The 24,926-nt window shown below is 50.2% G+C and overlaps 2 protein-coding genes across 9 annotated transcripts in view; one reads left to right on the plus strand and one right to left on the minus strand.

Moving 5' to 3' along the window:
* LOC139242937 (uncharacterized) overlaps positions 1 to 24,926 on the plus strand; it is a 596,540-nt gene that overhangs the window by 9,144 nt on the left and 562,470 nt on the right. The window lies entirely within an intron of this gene.
* LOC139242936 (NACHT, LRR and PYD domains-containing protein 12-like) overlaps positions 18,404 to 24,926 on the minus strand; it is a 51,347-nt gene continuing 44,824 nt past the window's right edge. The window contains exons 11-13 of the mRNA XM_070870589.1: positions 23,570 to 23,656; positions 22,395 to 22,562; positions 18,404 to 22,227 (exon numbers count right to left, since the gene is read on the minus strand). Coding sequence (XP_070726690.1) covers positions 22,140 to 22,227; positions 22,395 to 22,562; positions 23,570 to 23,656 — 343 coding nt within the window. The 3' untranslated portion in view covers positions 18,404 to 22,139. The remainder of the gene's footprint in view (positions 22,228 to 22,394; positions 22,563 to 23,569; positions 23,657 to 24,926) is intronic.

A 24,926-nucleotide genomic window follows, 5' to 3' on the forward strand; every position in this document is an offset into this window, starting at 1 on the left:
GATGTACCATGACACCCAGGTCTCGTTGCACCTCCCCTTTTCCTAATCTGTCACCATTCAGATAATAGTCTGTCTCTCTGTTTTTAACCACCAAAGTGGATAACCTCACATTTATCCACATTATACTTCATCTGCCATGCATTTGCCCACTCACCTAACCTATCCAAGTCACTCTGCAGCCTCATAGCATCCTCCTCACAGCTCACACTGCCACCCAACTTAGTGTCAACCGCAAATTTGGAGATACTACATTTAATCCCCTCGTCCAAATCATTAATGTACAATGTAAACAGCTGCGGCCCCAGCACAGAACTTTGCGGTACCCCACTAGTCACTGCCTGCCATTCTGAAAAGTACCCATTTACTCTGACTCTTTGCTTCTTCTCTGACAACCAGTTCTCAATCCATGTCAGCACACTATCCCCAATCCCATGTGCTTTAACTTTGCACATTAATCTCTTGTGTGGGACCTTGTCGAAAGCCTTCTGAAAGTCCAAATATACCACATCAACTGGTTCTCCCTTGTCCACTCTACTGGAAACATCCTCAAAAAATTCCAGAAGATTTGTCAAGCATGATTTCCCTTTCACAAATCCATGCTGACTTGGACCTATCATGTCACCTCTTTCCAAATGCGCTGCTATGACATCCTGAATAATTGATTCCATCATTTTACCCACTACTGATGTCAGGCTGACCGGTCTATAATTCCCTGTTTTCTCTCTCCCTCCTTTTTTAAAGTGGGGTTACTTTGGCTACCCTCCACTCGATAGGAACTGATCCAGAGTCTACGGAATGTTGGAAAATGACTGTCAATGCATCCGCTATTTCCAAGGCCACCTCCTTAAGTACTCTGGGATGCAGTCCATCAGGCCCTGGGGATTTATCGGCCTTCAATCCCATCAATTTCCCCAACACAATTTCCCGACTAATAAGGATTTCCCTCAGTTCCTCCTTCTTGCTAGAGCCTCTGACCCCTTTTATATCCGGAAGGTTATTTGTGTCCTCCTTAGTGAATACTGAACCAAAGTACTTGTTCAATTGGTCTGCCATTTCTTTGTTCCCCGGTATGACTTCCCTGATTCTGACTGCAGGGGACCTACGTTTGTCTTTCCTAACCTTTTTCTCTTTACATATCTATAGAAGCTTTTGCAGTCCGTCTTAATGTTCCCTGCAAGCTTCCTCTCGTACTCTATTTTCCCTGCCCTAATCAAACCCTTTGTCCTCCTCTGCTGAGTTCTAAATTTCTCCCAATCCCCAGGTTCACTGCTATTTCTGGCCAATTTGTATGCCACTTCCTTGGCTTTGATACTATCCCTGATTTCCCTTGATAGCCACGGTTGAGCCATCTTCCCTTTTTTATTTTTACGCCAGACAGGGATGTACAATTGTTGTAGTTCATCCATGCGGTCTCTAAATGTCTGCCATTGCCCATCCACTGTCAACCCCTTCAGTATCATTCGCCAATCTATCCTAGCCAATTCACGCCTCATACCTTCAAAGTTACCCTTCTTTAAGTTCTGGACCATGGTCTCTGAATTAACTGTTTCATTCTTCATCCTAATGTAGAATTCCACCATATTATGGTCACTATTCCCCAAGGGGCCTCACACAACGAGATTACTAATTAATCCTCTCTCATTACACAACACCCAGTCTAAGATGGCCTCTCCCCCAGTTGGTTCTTCAACATATTGGTCTAGAAAATCATCCCTTATGCACTCCAGGAAATCCTCCTCCACCGTATTGCTTCCAGTTTGGTTAACCCAATCTATATGCATATTAAAGTCACCCATTATAACTGCTGCACCTTTATTGCATGCACCCCTAATTTCCTGAAACAGTTTTAATGAAAAAATATTTTATTGAAAAGTTAACGTCACTGTAATAAAATATTTGTTGTATCAAACTTCACTTTTTAATATGACTCTTGAAGATCACTTAAAAACTTTACGATCACTTATAAACTTGTAAAGTTACAAAACAATCTCAATGTGAAAAATCTTACACTCTTAACATCACTTAAACTTCAAGATCACTTTTAGGTGCAAAATTAAATAAGTTACAAAAAGTGAGAGCATTTACACGATAAGATCACTTCAACACCCTAAGATCACTTATAAGTTGTAAAGTTACAAAACTTACAAAACAATTTCAATGTGAAAAACGCGACGACAGCTACATCAAGAACAAGAACAAAAGCAGCAGAGAAAGGCTGCAACCATCTCTCATCCACATCTCAGTGAATGTTCACTTCTTCATGGGGGTGTCATTTGACTGGCGGGGCTGTGTGCCCTTATTGCAGCAGCTGTCCCCATGAGGGGCCTGTGCTGTCGTTTGCATGCCCTCCCTGACGGCCCTGTGTCGTCGATTGCACTCCCTCGGACATTCCCTCCCTAAGTTCCCGTGTCATTACTGCTATTTCTCCCGTCAGGCCCGTCACCTCTTCACCCACTGCACTGACGCTACCGATGAGTGATCGGGTAAGCTCTTTGGTCTCCATACCCATTGCCACAACCTGAGCCGCATCTGTTGCACGCTGCATCTCAGGAGAGCGCGTCTCCAATCTCCTTCTCCTCTGCCTGGGTCTGCCTCACAGCACCACTGCACTGGAGGCGCGGGCAGGGACGATGGGACGCTCGGTGTTCCAAACGGCACCACTACACAGGGAGGCGCGAGCTGGGACAGTGGGACGCTCGGTGTTGCAGACGGCAGTACTAGAGAGAGAGGCGCGCGCTGGGACGCTGGGACGCTCTGTTCCAGACGGCAGTATTTGAGAGAGAGGCGTGGGCTGGGATGGTGGGACGGTGGGATGGTCTGTGTTCCAGACGGCAGTACTAGAGAGAGAGGCATGGGCTGGGACGCTGGGACGCTCTGTTCCAGACGGCAGTACTAGAGAGAGAGGCGCGGGCTGGGACGCTGGGATGGTCTGTGTTCCAGACGGCAGTACTAGAGAGAGAGAGGCACGGGCTGGGATGGTGGGACGGTCTGTGTTCCAGACGGCAGTACTAGAGAGAGAGGCGCGGGCTAGGATGGTGGGACAGTCTGTGTTCCAGACGGCAGTACTAGAGAGAGGGACGTGGGCTGGGATGGTGGGACGGTCTGTGTTCCAGACGGCAGTACTAGAGAGAGAGGCGTGGGCTGGGACGGTGGGACGGTCTGTGTTCTAGACGGCAGTACGAGAGAGAGAGGCATGGGCTGGGACGCTGGGACGCTCTGTTCCAGACGGCAGTACTAGAGAGAGAGGCGCGGGCTGGGACGGTGGGGCACTTGGTGTTCCAGACGACAGCACTCGAGAGAGAGGCATGGGCTGGGACGGTGGGGCACTTGGTGTTCCAGACGGCAGTACTAGAGAGAGAGGCGTGGGCTGGGACGGTGGGACGGTCTGTGTTCCAGACGACAGTACTAGAGAGAGAGGCATGGGCTGGGACGGTGGGACGGTCTGTGTTCCAGACGACAGTACTAGAGAGAGAGGCGTGGGCTGGGACGGTGGGACGGTCTGTGTTCCAGACGACAGTACTAGAGAGAGAGGCATGGGCTGGGACGGTGGGACGGTCTGTGTTCCAGACGACAGTACTAGAGAGAGAGGCATGGGCTGGGACGGTGGGACGGTCTGTGTTCCAGACGACAGTACTAGAGAGAGAGGCATGGGCTGGGACGGTGGGACGGTCTGTGTTCCAGACGGCAGTACTAGAGAGAGAGGCATGGGCTGGGACGCTGGGACGCTCTGTTCCAGACGGCAGTACTAGAGAGAGAGGCGCGGGCTGGGACGGTGGGGCACTTGGTGTTCCAGACGACAGTACTAGAGAGAGAGGCGTGGGCTGGGACGGTGGGGCACTTGGTGTTCCAGACGACAGTACTCGAGTGCGAGCCGTGGGCTGGGATGGTGGGTGAATGGGTGTAAACTGCTCCAAGATACCAGCAGCAGCACTGGGACCCACAGCATCGGAATCAAAACCATAGAAGGTGGAACCAGAACCTATGCTGGGGGTTGAAACTCTGATGCCCCTTGATGGGGGCTCATAAACATTAATTTGGAAACTCTCCCCTGCAGACATTTGAGTCATCGCTGCCATCATCCAGTCTGGTTCGTCCGCATCTGGTTGTACTGGTTCTTGTTCTGTATCCTCAGGATCCTCAGGGTTGGCATCGTCATCATCATCATCATCATGTTCTGCAAAATATATCAGAACAGTCAAATGTTTAACAGCAAGGGAGGGGGCCGGATGGGTGTTATGAGTACTCTTACACATAGCAGGCCAGGCAGCAGGTTGATTTGAAGGGCCACGATGCATTTTCAGGACTTACCCTGTTCCTCGCGTGCGGGCCCAGCTTGTGCTGTACTGATTGCTTTTCTCCATGTACGACTCATCATAGCAGCTACCCTCTGTTCCAAGGGTGTCAGTGGATGCAGATTGGGCACGCCTCCTCCTGTTCGAGTTGCTTCCCTTTTGTTGTGGGCCAATTTCTTCTGCAAAGAGTAAAATATAACTTTTTACAGAGTGTGTCAGTCTGCAAGGTGGGACATACAGATAGCCACGTTATAATTATGATTACATTAAAAATGGAAAATATTACTTACACTAACTACTAGACCAAGGTCATGCCATTTCTTTTTACACTGGCTTCCAGATCTCCTGGTACGCACCACTGCGCAGTAATCTTCTGCAACTTGGTTCCAGTGTTTCTTCATTTCTTTAGGTGGCACTTTTATGCGACCTCTGTTGCTGGTATCTAGCTCCTGTCATCTCTGCTCAATTATGTTGACTAATATCTCCACTTCCTCATGCAAGAAATTCTTTGTTCTTGGTGGACGTTGTTCCATTGCAAAGTTGAATTAGCACTCTTATTTCTCAAAACACACACTCCTTAATTTGCATGCACCAATGCAGCACCTGTTCTGCAAGTTTAGCAGCGAAAAGCTGCACTCAGTGATTTCAGCAGGTGATTTATTCAACAGTGCTGCTAAAAGCACTCCTTCACACACAAAAAAATCACTAAAATTAAATCACAAGCCTGGATAGGTTAAGCGAATGGGCGAAGGTTTGGCAGATGGAATACAATGTCAGAAAGTGTAAGGACATCCACCTTGGGGAAAAAAAACAGTAAAAGGGAATATTATTTGAATGGGGAGAAATTATAACATGCTGAGGTGCAGAGGGACCTGGGGGTCCTTGTACATGAAACTCTTTTTGGAGTTTATCTGCAAAAACAAAAGACATTAAACCGTGCCACCCTACCTGGGTGACACACCAGACATTTACAAGGCCCTTTTTTTTCCAATCCCAAAAAGTTAGTTTGCAGGAGCAGCAGGTAATCAGGAAGGCGAATGGAATGTTGGCCTTCATTGCGAGAGGGATGGAGTACAAAAGCAGGGAGGTCCTGCTGCAACTGTATAGGGTATTGGTGAGGACGCACCTGGAGTACTGCGTGCAGTTTTGGTCACCTTACTTAAGGAAGGATATACTGGCTTTGGAGGGGGTACAGAGACGATTCACTCGGCTGATTCCGGAGATGAGGGGGTTACCTTATGATGATAGATTGAGTAGACTGGGTCTTTACTCGTTGGAGATCAGAAGGATGAGGGGTGATCTTATAGAAACATTTTAAATAATGAAAGGGAGAGACAAGATAGAGGCAGAGAGGTTGTTTCCACTGGAAGGGGAGACTAGAACTAGGGGGCACAGCCTCAAAATACGGGGGAGCCAATTTAAAAGCGAGTTGAGACGGAATTTCTTCTCCCAGAGGGTTGTGATGGATCCGTTGATAAGGATCACGGCCTGCATGTCGTCGTGGAGCAGGCGGAGGATGGTGATGAACTTTTGGGGGCATCCGAAATGGAGGAGGGTGCTCCATAGACCCTCGCGGTTGACAGTGTCAAAGGCCTTTGTAAGCTCGAAGAAGGCCATGTATAATGGCTGGTGCTGTTCCCTGCATTTTTCCCTCAGCTGTCGCGCTGCAAAAATCATGTCCGTTGTGCCCGGAGGAGACGAAATCCGCACTGCGACTCCGGGAGGAGCTCCTCAGCTACAGGGAGAAGACGGTTGAGGAGAATTCTAGCAACAACTTTCCCAGTGGCTGATAGCAGGGAGATTCCTCTGTAGTTGCCGCAGTTGGACTTGTCCCCTTTATTAAAGATGGTCACGATCGCTGCATGCTCTCCTCCTCCAGATGAGCGAGATGAGGTCATATATTTGCACCAGCAGTGCCTCTCTGCTGTACCTTAGTGCCTCAGCAGGGATTCCATCCGCTCCTGTAGCCTTGTTGTTCTTAAGCTGTCTTATGGCTTTATCTACCTCGTGCAGTGTTGTGGTTTCACTGAGGTGGTGGCGAGTAGCATGCTGCGGGATGGAGTCGAGAACACTCGAGTCAAAGGCAGAGTCTCGATTGAGGAGATCTTTGGAGTGCTCCTTCCAGCGGGTCCTGACTGCCTCGGTGTCCTTGATGAGTATTTCCCCGTTCTTGGCCAGCATTGTGGTGGGGCCTTGGGCCTGTGCTTTCTCCATCCACCACCTGTTATTTAGGTCCTGGGTTTTTGTTGGACCTCAGCCTTGAGCCGTCTGTAATGCTGCTTTGCTGCTCCCGAGTTGCGTTGTTGCTTCAGGCTCAGAAATGCTCTGCGCTTGTGATCTACTAGCTCTTGGATCCCCTGAGCATTCTCAGTGAGAGTGAGTGAGCTGTGATACCTGGAGACACCAGCATGGGGAGTGAGATGAAGGTGAGACTGAATGAGCTGTGATACCGGGAGATACCAGCAGGGGGAGTGAGATAAAGGTGAGAGTGAGTGAGCTGTGACACCTGGAGACACCAGCATGGGGAGTGAGATGAAGGTGAGACTGAATGAGCTGTGATACCGGGAGATACCAGCAGGGGGAGTGAGACAAAGGTGAGAGTGAGTGAGCTGTGACACCTGGAGACACCAGCATGGGGAGTGAGATGAAGGTGAGACTGAATGAGCTGTGATACCGGGAGATACCAGCAGGGGGAGTGAGATAAAGGTGAGACTGAGTGAGCTGTGATACCGGGAGATACCAGCAGGGGGAGTGAGATAAAGGTGAGACTGAGTGAGCTGTGATACCGGGAGATACCAGCAGGGGGAGGGAGATAAAGGTGAGACTGAGTGAGCTGTGATACCGGGAGATACCAGCAGGTGGAGTGAGATAAAGGTGAGACTGAGTGAGCTGTGATACCGGGAGATACCAGCAGGTGGAGTGAGATAAAGGTGAGACTGAGTGAGCTGTGATACCGGGAGATACCAGCAGGTGGAGTGAGATAAAGGTGAGACTGAGTGAGCTGTGACACCTGGAGACACCAGCAGGGGGTGTGAGAGAAAGGTGAGATTGAGTGAGTTGTGATACCGGGAGATACCAGCAGGTGGAGTGAGATAAAGGTGAGACTGAGTGAGCTGTGATACCTGGAGACACCAGCAGGTGGAGGGAAATAAAGGTGAGACTGAGTGAGCTGTGATACCGGGTGTTACCAGCAGGGGGAGGGAGATAAAGGTGAGACTGAGCGGGCTGTGATACCCGAGAGATACCAGCAGGTGGAGAGAGATAAAGGTGAGACTGAGTGAGCTGTGATACCGGGAGATACCAGCAGGTGGAGGGAGATAAAGGTGAGAATGAGTGAGCTGTGATATCTGGAGACACCAGCAGGGGGAGGGACATAAAGGTGAGACTGAGTGAGCTGTGATACAGGGAGATACCAGCAGGTGGAGGGAGATAAAGGTAAGACTGAGTGAGCTGTGATACCTGGAGACACCAGCAGGTGGAGGGAGATAAAGGTGAGAATGAGTGAGCTGTGATATCTGGAGACACCAGCAGGGGGAGGGACATAAAGGTGAGACTGAGTGAGCTGTGATACCGGGAGATACCAGCAGAGCGAGTGAGATAAAGGTGAGACGGAGTGAGCTGTGATACCGGAAGATACCAGTAGGGGGAGGGAGATAAAGGTGAGACTGAGTGAGCTGTGATACTAGGAGATACCAGCAGGTGGAGTGAGATAAAGGTGAGACTGAGTGAGCTGTGATACTGGGAGATACCAGCAGGGGGAGTGAGATAAAGGTGAGAGTGAGCTGTGATACAGGGAGATACCAGAAGGGGGAGTGAGATAAAGGTGAGAGTGAGTGAGCTGTGATACCGGGACATACCAGCAGGGGGAGGGAGATAAAGGTGAGACTGAGTGAGCTGTGATACTGGGAGATACCAGCAGGGGGAGTGAGATAAATGTGAGAGTGAGTCAGCTGTGATACCAGGAGATACCAGCAGGGGAAGGAGATAAAGGTGAGAGTGAGTGAGCTGTGATACCGGGAGATACCAGCAGAGCGAGTGAGATAAAGGTGAGAGTGAGTGAGCTGTGATACCGGGAGATACCAGCAGGGGAAGGGAGATAAAGGTGAGACTGAGTGAGCTGTGATACCGGGAGATACCAGCAGGGGGAGGGAGATAAAGGTGAGACTGAGTGAGCTGTGATACCGGGAGATACCAGCAGGGGGAGGGAGATAAAGGTGAGACTGAGTGAGCTGTGATACCGGGAGATACCAGCAGGGGGAGGGAGATAAAGGTGAGACTGAGTGAGCTTTGATACCGGGAGATACCAGCAGGGGGAGGGAGATAAAGGTGAGACTGAGTGAGCTTTGATACCGGGAGATACCAGCAGGGGGAGGGAGATAATGGTGAGACTGAGTGAGCTGTGATACCGGGAGATACCAGCAGGGGGAGTGAGATAAAGGTGAGACTGAGTGAGCTGTGATACCGGGAGATACCAGCAGGGGGAGGGAGATAAAGGTGAGACTGAGTGAGCTGTGATACCGGGAGATACCAGCAGGGGGAGGGAGATAAAGGTGAGACTGAGTGAGCTGTGATACCGGGAGATACAAGCAGGGGGAATGAGATAAAGGTGAGACTGAGTGAGCTGTGATACCGGGAGATACCAGCAGGTGGAGGGAGATAAGGTGAGACTGAGTGAGCTGTGATACCGGGAGATACCAGCAGGGGGAGGGAGATAAAGGTGAGACTGAGTGAGCTGTGATACCGGGAGATACCAGCAGGGGGAGGGAGATAAAGGTGAGACTGAGTGAGCTGTGATACCGGGAGATACCAGCAGGGGGAGGGAGATAAAGGTGAGACTGAGTGAGCTGTGATACCGGGAGATACCAGCAGGTGGAGTGAGATAAAGGTGAGACTGAGTGAGCTGTGACACCTGGAGACACCAGCAGGGTGAGTGAGATAAAGGTGAGACTGAGTGAGCTGTGATACCGGGAGACACCAGCAGGGGGAGGGAGATAAATGTGAAATTGAGTGAGCTGTGATACTGGGAGATACCAGCAGGGGGAGTGAGATAAAGGTGAGACTGAGTGAGCTGTGATACCGGGACATACCAGCAGGGGGAGGGAGATAAAGGTGAGACTGAGTGAGCTGTGATACCGGGAGATACCAGCAGGGGGAGGGAGATAAAGGTGAGACTGAGTGAGCTGTGATACCGGGAGATACCAGCAGGGGGAGGGAGATAAAGGTGAGACTGAGTGAGCTGTGATACCGGGAGATACCAGCAGGGGGAGGGAGATAAAGGTGAGACTGAGTGAGCTTCGATACCGGGAGATACCAGCAGGGGGAGGGAGATAATGGTGAGACTGAGTGAGCTGTGATACCCGGAGATACCAGCAGGGGGAGGGAGATAAAGGTGAGACTGAGTGAGCTGTGATACCGGGAGATACCAGCAGGTGGAGTGAGATAAAGGTGAGACTGAGTGAGCTGTGACACCTGGAGACACCAGCAGGGGGTGTGAGAGAAAGGTGAGATTGAGTGAGTTGTGATACCGGGAGATACCAGCAGGTGGAGTGAGATAAAGGTGAGACTGAGTGAGCTGTGATACCTGGAGACACCAGCAGGTGGAGGGAAATAAAGGTGAGACTGAGTGAGCTGTGATACCGGGTGTTACCAGCAGGGGGAGGGAGATAAAGGTGAGACTGAGCGGGCTGTGATACCCGAGAGATACCAGCAGGTGGAGAGAGATAAAGGTGAGACTGAGTGAGCTGTGATACCGGGAGATACCAGCAGGTGGAGGGAGATAAAGGTGAGAATGAGTGAGCTGTGATATCTGGAGACACCAGCAGGGGGAGGGACATAAAGGTGAGACTGAGTGAGCTGTGATACAGGGAGATACCAGCAGGTGGAGGGAGATAAAGGTAAGACTGAGTGAGCTGTGATACCTGGAGACACCAGCAGGTGGAGGGAGATAAAGGTGAGAATGAGTGAGCTGTGATATCTGGAGACACCAGCAGGGGGAGGGACATAAAGGTGAGACTGAGTGAGCTGTGATACCGGGAGATACCAGCAGAGCGAGTGAGATAAAGGTGAGACGGAGTGAGCTGTGATACCGGAAGATACCAGTAGGGGGAGGGAGATAAAGGTGAGACTGAGTGAGCTGTGATACTAGGAGATACCAGCAGGTGGAGTGAGATAAAGGTGAGACTGAGTGAGCTGTGATACCGGGAGATACCAGAAGGGGGAGTGAGATAAAGGTGAGAGTGAGCTGTGATACAGGGAGATACCAGAAGGGGGAGTGAGATAAAGGTGAGAGTGAGTGAGCTGTGATACCGGGACATACCAGCAGGGGGAGGGAGATAAAGGTGAGACTGAGTGAGCTGTGATACTGGGAGATACCAGCAGGGGGAGTGAGATAAATGTGAGAGTGAGTCAGCTGTGATACCGGGAGATACCAGCAGGGGGAGGGAGATAAAGGTGAGAGTGAGTGAGCTGTGATACCGGGAGATACCAGCAGAGCGAGTGAGATAAAGGTGAGAGTGAGTGAGCTGTGATACCGGGAGATACCAGCAGGGGAAGGGAGATAAAGGTGAGACTGAGTGAGCTGTGATACCGGGAGATACCAGCAGGGGGAGGGAAATAAAGGTGAGACTGAGTGAGCTGTGATACCGGGAGATACCAGCAGGGGGAGGGAGATAAAGGTGAGACTGAGTGAGCTGTGATACCGGGAGATACCAGCAGGGGGAGGGAGATAAAGGTGAGACTGAGTGAGCTTTGATACCGGGAGATACCAGCAGGGGGAGGGAGATAAAGGTGAGACTGAGTGAGCTTTGATACCGGGAGATACCAGCAGGGGGAGGGAGATAATGGTGAGACTGAGTGAGCTGTGATACCGGGAGATACCAGCAGGGGGAGTGAGATAAAGGTGAGACTGAGTGAGCTGTGATACCGGGAGATACCAGCAGGGGGAGGGAGATAAAGGTGAGACTGAGTGAGCTGTGATACCGGGAGATACCAGCAGGGGGCGGGAGATAAAGGTGAGACTGAGTGAGCTGTGATACCGGGAGATACCAGCAGGGGGAATGAGATAAAGGTGAGACTGAGTGAGCTGTGATACCGGGAGATACCAGCAGGTGGAGGGAGATAAGGTGAGACTGAGTGAGCTGTGATACCGGGAGATACCAGCAGGGGGAGGGAGATAAAGGTGAGACTGAGTGAGCTGTGATACCGGGAGATACCAGCAGGGGGAGGGAGATAAAGGTGAGACTGAGTGAGCTGTGATACCGGGAGATACCAGCAGGGGGAGGGAGATAAAGGTGAGACTGAGTGAGCTGTGAGAACGGGAGATACCAGCAGGTGGAGTGAGATAAAGGTGAGACTGAGTGAGCTGTGACACCTGGAGACACCAGCAGGGTGAGTGAGATAAAGGTGAGACTGAGTGAGCTGTGATACCGGGAGATATCAGCAGGGGGAGGGAGATAAAGGTGAGACTGAGTGAGCTGTGATACCGGGAGATACCAGCAGGGGGAGGGAGATAAAGGTGAGACTGAGTGAGCTTTGATACCGGGAGATACCAGCAGGGGGAGGGAGATAATGGTGAGACTGAGTGAGCTGTGATACCGGGAGATACCAGCAGGGGGAGGGAGATAAAGGTGAGACTGAGTGAGCTGTGATACCGGGAGATACCAGCAGGGGGAGTGAGATAAAGGTGAGACTGAGTGAGCTGTGATACCGGGACATACCAGCAGGGGGAGGGAGATAAAGGTGAGACTGAGTGAGCTGTGATACCGGGAGATACCAGCAGGGGGAGGGAGATAAAGGTGAGACTGAGTGAGCTGTGATACCGGGAAATACCAGCAGGGGGAGTGAGATAAAGGTGAGACTGAGTGAGCTGTGATACCGGGAGATACCAGCAGGGGGAGGGAGATAAAGGTGAGACTGAGTGAGCTGTGATACCGGGAAATACCAGCAGGGGGAGTGAGATAAAGGTGAGACTGAGTGAGCTGTGATACCGGGAGATACCAGCAGGGGGAGTGAGATAAAGGTGAGACTGAGTGAGCTGTGATACCGGGACATACCAGCAGGGGGAGTGAGATAAAGGTGAGACTGAGTGAGCTGTGATACCGGGACATACCAGCAGGGGGAGTGAGATAAAGGTGAGACTGAGTGAGCTGTGATACCGGGAGATACCAGCAGGGGGAGGGAGATAAAGGTGAGACTGAGTGAGCTGTGATACCGGGAGATACCAGCAGGGGGAGTGAGATAAATGTGAGACTGAGTGAGCTGTGATACTGGGAGATACCAGCAGGGGGAGGGAGATAAAGGTGAGACTGAGTGAGCTGTGAGTAGAATGTGGGAGGCCAGCCAGGTGTGTGTTGGAAAAGTCAATTCTGGGTGTAACAGATGTTACCTCTTCTTCCTGTTATTCAGTGTGCAACCTCCCCATATTTAGCAACGTTATCATTTGTTCTTAGTGTTGAATCTTTAGAACCCGGAAACAGTTCCTGTTTTGTATTTCTTACCTTAGAACGATTGAACCCGATGCAGAAATCTCTCAGTAAGTAAAGGTAATAAGAATTAGGAACAGGAGTCGGCCATCTAGCCCCTCGAGCCTGCTCTGCCATTCAACAAGATCATGGCTGATCTGGCCGTGGACTCAGCTCCACTTACCCGCCCTTTCCCCGTAACCCTTAATTCCCTTATTGGTTAAAAATCTATCTATCTGTGATTTGAATACATTCAATGAGCTCGCCTCAACTGCTTCCTTGGGCAGAGAATTCCACAGATTCCCAACCCTCTGGGAGAAAAAATTCCTTCTCAACTCGGTTTTAAATTGGCTCCCCCGTATTTTGAGGCTGTGCCCCCTAGTTCTAGTCTCCCCGACCAGTGGAAACAACCTCTCTGCCTCTATCTTGTCTCTCCCTTTCATTATTTTAAATGTTTCTATAAGATCACCCCCTCATCCTTCTGAATTCCAACGAGTAAAGACCCAGTCTACTCAAACAATCATCATAAGGTAACCCCCTCATCTCCGGAATCAGCCTAGTGAATCGTCTCTGTACCCCCTCCAAAGCCAGTATATCCTTCCTTAAGTAAGGTGACCAAAACTGCACGCAGTACTCCAGGTGTGGCCTCACCAATACCCTGTACAGTTGCAGCAGGACCTCCCTGCTTTTGTACTCCATCCCTCTCGCAATGAAGGCCAACATTCCATTCACCTTCCTGATTACCTGCTGCACCTGCAAACTAACTTTTTGGGATTCATGCACAAGGACCCCCAGGTCCCTCTGCACCGCAGCATGTTGTAATTTCTCCCGATTCAAATAATATTCCCTTTTACTGTTTTTTTTCCCCCAAGGTGGATGACCTCACACTTTCCGACATTGTATTCCATCTGCCAAACCTTAGTCCATGAGTCCCAAAAAGTTAGTTTGCAGATGCAGCAGGTAATCAGGAAGGCGAATGGGATGTTGGCCTTCATATTTGCCTGTGAAACGGAACTGGCCCGTCACCAGTTGCCGTCCTGTCTGCTGTCCTTGAACAAGGTGGGAGAATGTGCCAGTGATGAATTGTCCCTGAACAGGAGCCAATAGCTCACTGCCTGTCTGTGTGGACAATGCTCAGGCCCCCAACTGCTGAGTGTTCACATATCACCAGATTAAATTAGGGTGACCATACTTTCTAAACCCAATCTGGGGACACACAGGGTGGGAGCACAGCAAAGTATCCAGGTCGGAAACGGTAGGTTGTGCAGTGTAGCGAGGGGAAATTTATTAGCAGCAAATCATGGGAGAGAGGAACAGAGCGAGATAGAGCCAGTTAGCCTGACATCAGTCCTCGGGAAAATGCTGGAACCCTTTGTTAAAGAAATGATAACAGGGCACTTCGCAAATCATAACATGATCAGTGTTATGTAATGATGTGTGTATCATCCCAGTACCTTCAGTGTAATGTAAGCACAATGCTACACCACAGAGGGCGCTGTGGTGGGAAACCTGGAAGTGCCTGCAACAGGTGCTATATAAGGCTGACCACCACACCTGAGAGTCACTCTGGAGCTGAACAATAAAGGACGAAGGTCACAGCAGTTAGATTTACACCAGACCGTGTGGAGTCGGTGATTTGTGTGCTACATACACCACATTGTGTACTACACACACCACACAGGTATTTTTTTGTGAATAAAGTATGTTTTGAAATTAAAAACACCACATTGGCGACTAGGAAGTGGACGAACTCCACGCAACCATGGCTACTCTGGGCTCGCTAAAGGGTTTTACCGTGGGCAATGATTGGGAGGCCTTCACGGAAAGGCTCGAGTACTACTTCACAGCAAACGACCTGACGGAGGACACATACGCAATGAGAGATAAGCGTAAGGCGATATTGCTCTCCAGTTGTGGAGATGAGGTTTACTGTCTCGTCAGGGATTTGCTGGCACCCGGGAGCGCCAGGGACCAGTCATACGAGGAGCTGACTGAACTCATTCGTGACCAGTTGAAACCGAAGGAGAGCATCCTCACGGCCAGATACAAATTTTACCATCACTGCAGACCCGAGGGCCAGGATATCACCAAATATGCGGCGGACCTCAGGAGACTCGCGGCGCCGTGTGATTTTGGCGCACACCTTGACGAGGCGTTGCGGGACGTTTTCGTTATGGGGATTGGCCACGAGGGCCTCCTTCACAAGCTGTTAGCCACGGAACCCACAGTCACTCTGACAAAGGCCATCGCCATCAGCCGGGCACATATGATCTCGAGTTGCAACACCAAGCAAATAATCCACACAGTCTCGAACCCGGCAGGCACTGTCCATAGGATAGCGCCCACCGCGGATAAAACTGCAGAACGAGGCTCTGCCCGGGGCAGAGAGCACGGACCTCGGGATCCTGGAACTGAGTCCGCTGAGGGGGGCCAATCAAGTAGCACCATGCTGGCGTTGTGGAGGAAGCCATGGGGCTCACTGGTGCAGGTTTGCGGAGTACACTTGCAATACCTGCCACCTGAAAGGCCACCTTCAGCGTATGTGTAAAAGAAATCGGACTCACCATGTGGCTGAGGAGATGGGGGATGATCCACTGTTCACCGAGGAGCAGGCAGAACAGGAGGTGTTGGGACTGTTTACGTGTACTGACGATTCACCCCCAGTGATAAGGGAAGTGAAAATCAACAGAGTCCCAGTGAGTATGGAAGTGGACACGGGCTCGGGTCCGTCGTTGATGAGTCGGAGAACTTTTGATAAACTGTGGATTAACCCAGCTGCACGACCCAAGCTGGTCCCGGTCACGGCGAAGCTGCGTATCTACACCAGGGAACTAATACCTGTTCTCGGCAGAGCGATGGTGCAGGTATCCCACGGGGACGAGACAAACGGTTTACCTCTGTGGGTCGTTCCAGGCGATGGGCCGACGCTCCTCGGCCGGAGGTGGATGGGGACGGTCCGGGGGAGCTGGGAAGACTTCATCACTCCACAGGCTGCTGCTGTGTCCCGGGTCCCCAGAGAGCAGCGCCGACGAGCTGGAGCTGCAGCCTCAATCCACCCACAGGCAAGTCCCAGGCCCGGGCCTCACACAGAGATCCTGCAGCCTCAGCCCCCACGGGCGAGCAGCCCTGCAGAGGCAGGCCTAGTGTCGGGGGAGTGAGCGGGCGGGGTGCGAGGGATCCAGGATGGCCGGCGGTTCTGAAGAGCCCCGCCGAGGAGCTGTTAGTATCGGGCGGCGGCAGCAGCTGGAGGTCGGGGGCTACGGAGGGCGCGGGGGACGCGGCAAGTGCGGCCGCTGGAGAGGCGGCAAGTCAGGTGGCAGCGGAGGGGAGCGGAGGCTGCGGCGGCGGAGGGCATCCGGAGCGGCGGAGAGCAAGATGGCGGCGGCATCGTGTCCAGAGCAGCAGAGTATCAAAGATGGCGGCGCCCAAGGAGAAGCCTCGTGGAATCCTCCTGCATCAAAGATGGCGCCTTAAAATGGAAATGCACCAGTGAGTCTTAAAAGGGCCTTACCATGAGGTGGTCCCCACAAAGGACTTCTGTAAGGCAGAGCGAGTCTAAAATGAGCTATGTTAATGTGAGATGGCGAATTTATAACAAGAATTAATTTTTTAATGCTGAATGGCCACTGTATTTGTGTAAAATAATGGATATCTAGTACAATTAATGATAAGGGCTAACAAGGAAATCAGGGATCCGTTACCAGTCAATAACTAGTTAATGTACCAGATAACATGTACCATACTAACGCACTGTCTATGCCTCCCTGCCTTCCGTTGGACAAGTGTGATGTTATGTATTGATGTATCGTCGTCCTGTGTCCTGGTGGGGGGGGGGGGGGGGGGAAGTGTGATGTTATTAATTGATGTTTGTATCGTCCTGGTTCCTTAAATGTAATGTAAGCACAATGCTACACCACAGAGGGCGCTGTGGCGGGAAACCTGGAAGCGCCTGCAACAGGCACGAAATAAGGCCGACCACCACAGCTGAGAGTCACTCTGGAGCTGAACAATAAAGGACGAAGGTCACAGCAGTTAGATTTACACCAGACCGTGTGGAGTCAGTGATTTGTGTGCTACATGCACCACAATATACTCACTCGCTCTCTCACACACATGCAGTTTGAAAGGGATGTGGCCTGGCTGTGTCCATTTTGATGATGTCACTTACTGGCTGTGGCAGCCATGTTTGATGAGGCCTCCTCCAGAGGGACTGACCGAGACCCCCTGCCGAGGGGACTGACCGAGACCCCCTGCCGAGGGGACTGACCGAGACCCCCTGCCGAGGGGACTGACCGAGGACCCCATCCAGAGGGGACTGACCGAGACCCCCTCTCGAGGTTGTACCCAATGGGCCCACGTGAGTTCTGTCTGTTTATTACCTGGGGTTTAATTTCCAGTCTGGGCCCTGGTTTTGTTGTCTCTGGTGAACAAGTTCCTGTGTTTTAAAGAGGTTAAAGCCTGGGGTTAAAGTAGAACATAACACAAGTACATAAGAAATAAGAGCCGGAGTAGGCCATTTGGCCCCTCGAGCCTGCTCCACCATTTAATACGATCATGGCTGATCTGATCATGGACTCAGCCCCACTTCTCTATCCGCTCCCTAAAACCCGACTCTCATCGTTCAAAAATCTGTGTCTCCACATTAAATATATACAAAGCCCGGCCGGCAATGTTAGAAAAACATGTTAACTGGGTGGGTGATGAACAGGGGCCGAGAGGGAATTAAGTTCAGAAACCAGTGGATGGACATTTCCAAAAATGCTTGTGTTTCGGAGCGATGCTACAACCATGGAGGCCATTTGAGGGGTTTTCATCGAGTAAATCTGGAGAGACTATTCCCAGTGGCAGGAGGGTGGGGAACCAAAGGACAGGTTTAACATTATTGGCAAAAGAACCAGAGCAGAGAGGAGGAGGATTTGTTTTGATGCAGAGAGCTGTTATGATCTGGAAAGCAGTGCCTGAAAGGGTGGTGGAAGCAGATTATACTTGTACACTTGTAAAGAAACAGTTTGCAGGGGTACGGGGAGAGAGAGGGAATAATTGGATCGCTCTTTCACAGAGCTGGCACAGGCAGGATGGGCCCAATGGGCTGTATGATTCTATGATTGTTGCAGATTCATGGGGACCATTTTGCCGCAGGGTTACGTTGACCATTTTGCCGCAGGGTTACGTTGACCATTTTGCCGCAGGGTTACGTTGACCATTTTGCCGCAGGGTTACGTTGACCATTTTGCCGCAGGGTTACGTTGACCATTTTGCCGCAGGGTTACGTTGACCATTTTGCCGCAGGGTTACGTTGACCATTTTGCCGCAGGGTTACGTTGACCATTTTGCCGCAGGGTTACGTTGACCATTTTGCCGCAGGGTTACGTTGACCATTTTGCCGCAGGGTTACGTTGACCATTTTACATTAATGTGGGGCAGCATTTTTAGATTCCCTGCTGCGCTGTTTATCTCACATCCAGTCTCACCATCTTGTGTAAATTGCATAGCCAGCCTCCCGAGTAAAACCCACCCGGTTCAATAGACGCTCAGGTCGTGTCTACAGTGTCGTTTGGAGAAGGTGGGATGTAGTTTTGAGGAACCTTTATTTAACACATTTAAACAATGAAGCCGGTTTTGATGAAAGTAACGAGAAGACCAGGAACAAGCTGAAGTAAGCAGGGTTTTATTAACACAACACCGGGACAACAATAACTTGCATTTATATAGCGGCTTTAATGTAATGAAACGTCACAAGGCAATTATCAGAAACATTGGACACTGGGCCACATAAAGAGATGTTAGGATGGATGACCAAAAGCTCAGTGAAAAGTCGGTTTGAAGAAGCTTTTGAAGGAGGAGGAGAGAGAGGTCGATCTGCGAAGAGCTTTAGGGAGGGAATTCCAGAGTTTAGGAGCTTGGCTGCTGAAAACATGGGCCCAACAGTGGAGCGCTGAAAATCGAGGATGGGCAACAGGTCAGAGTGGAGAGAACTCGGAGGGTTATAGGGATACTTGTTACACAGTCTGACTCCTCACTGGGAGACACACTGTACACAGGGACACTTGTTACACAGTCTGACTCCTCACTGGGAGAGACACACTGTACATAGGGACACTTGTTACACAGTCTGACTCCTCACTGGGGGAGAAACATAGAAAATAGGTGCAGGAGCAGGCCATTCAGCCATTCGAGCCTGCACCACCATTCAATAAGATCATGGCTGTTCATGCCTTCAGTACCCGGTTCCTGCTTTCTCTCCATATCCCTTGATCCCTTTAGCCGTAAGGGCCATATCTAACTCCCTCTTGAATATATCCAATGAACTGGCATCAACAACTCTCTGCGGCAGTGAATTCCACAGGTTAACAACTCGCTGAGTGAAGAAGTTTCTCCTCATCTCAGTCCTAAATGGCCTGCCCCTTATCCTAAGACTGTGTCCCCTGGTTCTGGACTTCCCCAACATTGGGAACATTCTTCCCGCATCTAATCTGTACAATCCCATCAGAATTTTATATGTTTCTATGAGATCACCTCTCATCCTTCTAAACTCCAGTGTATAAAGGCCCAGTTGATCCAGTCTCTCCTCATATGTCAGTCCTGCCATCCCAGGAATCAGTCTGGTGAACCTTCGCTGCACTTCCTCAATAGCAAGAATGTCCTTCCTCAGATTAGGAGACCAAAACTGAACACAATATTCCAGGTGTGGTCTCACCAAAGCCCTGTACAACTGCAGTAAGACCTCCCTGCTCCTATACTCAAATCCCCTCGCTATGAAGGCCAATATACCATTTGACTTCTTCACAGCCTGCTGTACCTGCATGCCAACCTTCAATGACTGATGTACCATGACACCCAGGTCTCACTGCACCTCCCCTTTTCCTAATCTGCCGCCATTCAGATAATATTCTGCCTTCATGTTTTTGCCCCCAAAGTGGATAACCTCACATTTATCCACATTATACTGCATCTGCCATGTATTTGCCCACTCGCCTAACCTGTCCAAGTCACCCTGCAGCCTCTTAGCGTCCTCCTCACAGCTCACACCGCCACCCAGTTTATTGTCATCTGCAAACTTGGAGATATTATACTCAATTTCATCATCCAAATCATTAATATATATTATAAAGAGCTGGGGTCCCAGCACTGAGCCCTGAGGCACTCCACTAGTCACTGCCTGCCATTCTGAAAAGGACCCGTTAATCCCGACTCTCTGCTTCTTGTCTGTCAACCAGTTCTCTAACCACATCAATACATTACCTCCAATACCATGTGCCTTGATTTTGCACACCAATCTCTTGTGTGTGACCTTGTCAAAAGCCTTTTGAAAGTCCAAATACACCACATCCACTGGTTCTTCCCTGTCCACTCTCCTCGTTACATCCTCAAAAAATTCCAGAAGATTGGTCAAGCATGATTTCCCCTTCATAAATCCATGCTGACTTGGACCAATCCTTTCACTGCTTTCCAAATGCACTGCTATTTCATCCTTAATGATTGATTCCAACATTTTCCCCACGACTGATGTCAGGCTAACCGGTCTATAATTACCCGTTTTTTCTCTCCCTCTTTTTTTAAAAAGTGGTGTTACATTAGCAACCCTCCAGTCCATAGGAACTGATCCAGAGTCGATAGACTGTTGGAAAATGATCACCAATGCATCCACTATTTCTAGGGCCACTTCCTTTACTCTGGGATGTAGACTATTAGGCCCTGGGGATTTATCGGCCTTCAATCCCGTTAATTTCCCGAACACAAATTCCCGCCTAATAAGGATATCCTTCAGTTCCTCCTTCTCACTACTCCGTCGGTCCCCTAGTACATCCGGAAGGTTATTTGTGTCTTCCTTTGTGAAGACAACCAAAGTATTTGTTCAATTGGTCTGCCATTTCTTTGTTCCCCATTATAAATTCACCTGAATCCGACTGCAACGGACCTATGATTGTCTTCACTAATGTTTTTCTCTTCACATATCTATAGAAGGTTTTGCAGTCAGTTTTTATGTTTCCGGCAAGCTTCCTCTCGTACTCTATTTTCCCCCTCTTAATTAAACCCTTAGTTCTCCTCTGTTGAATTCTAAATTTCTCCCAGTCCTCCGGTTTGCTGCTTTTTCTGGCTAATTTATATGCCTCTTCCTTGGATTTAACATTATCCTTAATTTCCCTTGTTAGCCACGGTTGAGCCACCTTCCCCCACTGTGCACAGGGACACTTGTTAGAGAGTCTGACCCCTCACTGGGAGAGACACACACTGTGCACAGGGACACTTATTACACAGTCTGACCCCTCACTGGGAGAGACAGACTGTACACAGGGACACTTGTTACACAGTCTGACTCCTCACTGGGAGACACACACTGTACACAGGGACACTTGTTACACAGTCTGACCCCTCACTGGGAGAGAGACACTGTACACAGGGACACTTATTACACAGTCTGACCCCTCACTGGGAGAGACAGACTGTACACAGGGACACTTGTTACACAGTCTGACTCCTCACTGGGAGACACACACTGTACACAGGGACACTTGTTACACAGTCTGACCCCTCACTGGGAGAGACAGACTGTACACAGGGACACTTGTTACACAGTCTGACTCCTCACTGGGGAGACACACTGTACACAGGGACACTTGTTACACAGTCTGACTCCTCACTGGGAGACACACACTGTACACAGGGACACTTGTTACAGAGTCTGACTCCTCACTGGGAGAGAGACACTGAACACAGGGACACTTGTTACACAGTCTGACTCCTCACTGGGAGAGAGACACTGAACACAGGGACACTTGTTACACAGTCTGACTCCTCACTGGGAGAGACCCCCAGGAATACTGAGCACAATTGTCAGTGTCCCACTGCAGCCCAGACTGAGCCCCACCCTGGGCCCTGCCTGTCTGTGCATTTCCCCAGTGCACCATTGGGAACATTCAGCCCCAGATATCCTGCAGAAGCAGCGATGTGGGAGCGGGGCAGCTGAGTCACGTGACCCTGGGGCGGGGCCTCTGACGTCACAATGGGAGATGACGCTCGCTCAGCTCGAACGGGAAACCGTTAAAGGGCCGGTAGGATTTAAACCTGGAGCGCGCGGGGTTAAAGGGGAGGGGCAGGAAATCGGCCCAAATGGTCAAATAATGAGAGCAGTGATGGTCATACAGTGAAATGTTCACACAATGGGAGCAGTGATGGTCATACAGTGAAATGTTCACACAATGGGAGCAGTGATGGTCATACAGTGAAATGTTCACACAATGGGAGCAGTGATGGTCATACAGTGAAATGTTCACACAATGGGAGCAGTGATGGTCATACAGTGAAATGTTCACACAATGGGAGCAGTGATGGTCATACAGTGAAATGTTCACACAATGGGAGCAGTGATGGTCATACAGTGAAACATTCACACATACACTCTCAGTCTGGGTCTGGATTCTTGCAGCGACTCCAGATGTCTCTTTCCGGTTGAACTGAACTGATTCCCAAACAGCCTGAAACAGATTAAAGATTAAACAGGAAATAAACAGATTGAACAACAGTGTAAATAACACGGAGACTGGGTTAATATTTCAATGTTAATTACAGTCAAATATTACCCATAAATAGTGACTGAACGTATTTATATTTTATTACATTAAACATTAACACAAACACTCACCAGATCCGCTGCAGACTCCTGCAGGTCTGTATGAGGCGACGGAGAGCGGGGTAAGATCGGTCTGTGAAGGAGTTTGATCGCAGGTCCAGAACCGTCAGTGAGCGGTTTGTACTGAGAGCGGAGACGAGATCCTCGGTACCAGAATCTGAGAGACCGACATCATGCAGCCTGGGGATCAGAGAGAGAAATAACAGGAATCAGAGTAAATCCCCCGTGTTTATTAATAACACTATTACTGATATTAATAAACACTGAACATTATTATTAGTATCAGTAATAAATACTGTACATTATTAGTATCAGTAATAGTGTTATTAATAAACACTGAACATTATTATTAGTAACACTATTACTGATACTAATAATGTTCAGTGTTTATTAACAACACTATTACTGATATTAATAAACACTATACATTATTATTAGTAACACTATTACTGATACTAATACAGTTGAGCGTCTCAAAACCGGCAACCTCAGGACCGAGGCCGAGCCGGTTTGTGTGTTTTTCCGGACTTCGGACCATGTTTCTGACGTCCGAAATCCCTAAATGCCCGAGCTCAGGTTTGGGTATTTCCAGATTTCGAAACGTCAGAAAGGTGGGGGGGTTACTCTCCAAGGAATTGTTCGGGTGGGGCCCCGTCGCCGTGGAGGTGTTCGGGGGAGGGCCCCGCTGGGAAGGTGGTGTTCGGGGGAGGGCCCCGCTGGGAAGGTGGTGTTCGGGGGAGGGCCCCGCTGGGAAGGTGGTGTTCGGGGGAGGGCCCCGCTGGGAAGGTGGTGTTCGGGGGAGGGCCCCGCTGGGAAGGTGGTGTTCGGGGGAGGGCCCCGCTGGGAAGGTGGTGTTCGGGGGAGGGCCCCGCTGGGAAGGTGGTGTTCGGGCTGGGTCCCACCCTGGAGGTGTTCAGATGGGCCGGCTAGGAGGCCCCGAGGTCAGGGCAGTAAGGCGAGACCAGAGATCGACAGGGTCGTCCGGTCTAGATTACGGAACATTTTACGGATTCCGGACGACCCTGCCACGGATTGTCCCGGTGTCCGGACTCCGGACCATTCCAGATTTTGGAAGCTCAACCTGTAATATTCAGTGTTTCTTAGTAACACTATTACTGATACTAATAATAATGTGCAGTGTCAGACACCCAGTTATTATTAACACAATCTCACAGTCTGGTACTTACCACAGTTCCTGTATTTTACAGTCCGGGTCCCTCAGAGCCGCAGACAGCAGTTTCACTCCTGAATCTCCCAGGTTATTATAACTCAGTCTAAACACAAACAGAGTGAGAAACAAACTGAACCAAACCCTGGATCGGATATATTCTCTCTCTCGGATATTACAGCAATCACTGAAAGTACATCAGTAAATTAATACCCAGTTTTGGGCCGGGATTCCCCACCTGGGTGGGTCCGGTGTGACCGGGGTCGGTGGTGGGTCCCCATCTCGTGTCCGGTTCCAGCCCGCTCTGTGAAACTCTCCTCTGATTGGCCGTGTTAAGCCCCGCCCAGTGTGGTTCCCAACCAATTGGAGGAAGCGGGTCTGGTGACGCGGCATCAGCCGGTTCCCTTAAAGGGACCGTGCGCACATTGATGTTCACAGTTGTGCTGTCAGTGAGCTGCTGCAAACACTGACCAGCTCTGCACAGAGGTGCACCGCTGACCCTTGCTCTCCCAGCACTCCCTCCATAGATTCACAGCACACAGGGAGGTCCTCTTCCCTTCCCATGGGCGGAAGAGACCTCCCCAGGAGACCAATGCAGCCCAGGAGGACCTGACTGCAGTGGTGCAAACCTTTCAATGATCTCAGTGGATCACGAAACGTTACAGCAAATCCAAACTGATCCTCATCAGAAATAGGAGCAGGAGTAGGCCATATGGCCCCTCGAGCCTGCTCCTCCATTCAATAAGATCATGGCCGATCTGATCATGGACTCAGCTCCACTCCCCCGCCCGCTCCCCATAACCCTTTATCCCCTTATCGTTTAAGAAACTGTCTATTTCTGCCTTAAATGTATTCAATGTCCCGGCTCCCACAGCTCTCTGAGGCAGCCAATTCCACAGATTTACAACCCTCAGAGAGGAAATTTCTCCTCATCTCAGTTTTAAATGGGCGGCCCCTTATTCTAAGATCATGCCCTCTAGTTCTAGTCTCCCCCATCAGTAGAAACATCCTCTCTACATCCACCTTATCAAGCCCCTTCATAATCTTATACATTTCAACCAGATCACTTCACATTCTTCTGAATTCCAATGAGTAGAGGCCCAACCTATTCAACCTTTCCTCATAAGTCAACTTCCTCATAAGTCAACCCTCTCATCCCCGGAATCAACCGAGTGAACCTTCTCTGAACTGCCTCCAAAGCAAGTATATCCTTTCGTAAATATGGAAACAAAAACTGCACGCAGTACTCCAGGTGTGGCCTTACCAATACCTTATATCGCTGTAGCAAGTCTTCCCTGCTTTTATACTCCATCCCCTTTGCAAAGGCCAAGATACCATTGGCCTTCCTGATCACTTGCTGTACCTGCACACTATCC

Source organism: Pristiophorus japonicus, unplaced genomic scaffold, assembly GCF_044704955.1.
Source record: "Pristiophorus japonicus isolate sPriJap1 unplaced genomic scaffold, sPriJap1.hap1 HAP1_SCAFFOLD_154, whole genome shotgun sequence".
Lineage (NCBI taxonomy): Eukaryota > Metazoa > Chordata > Chondrichthyes > Pristiophoridae > Pristiophorus > Pristiophorus japonicus.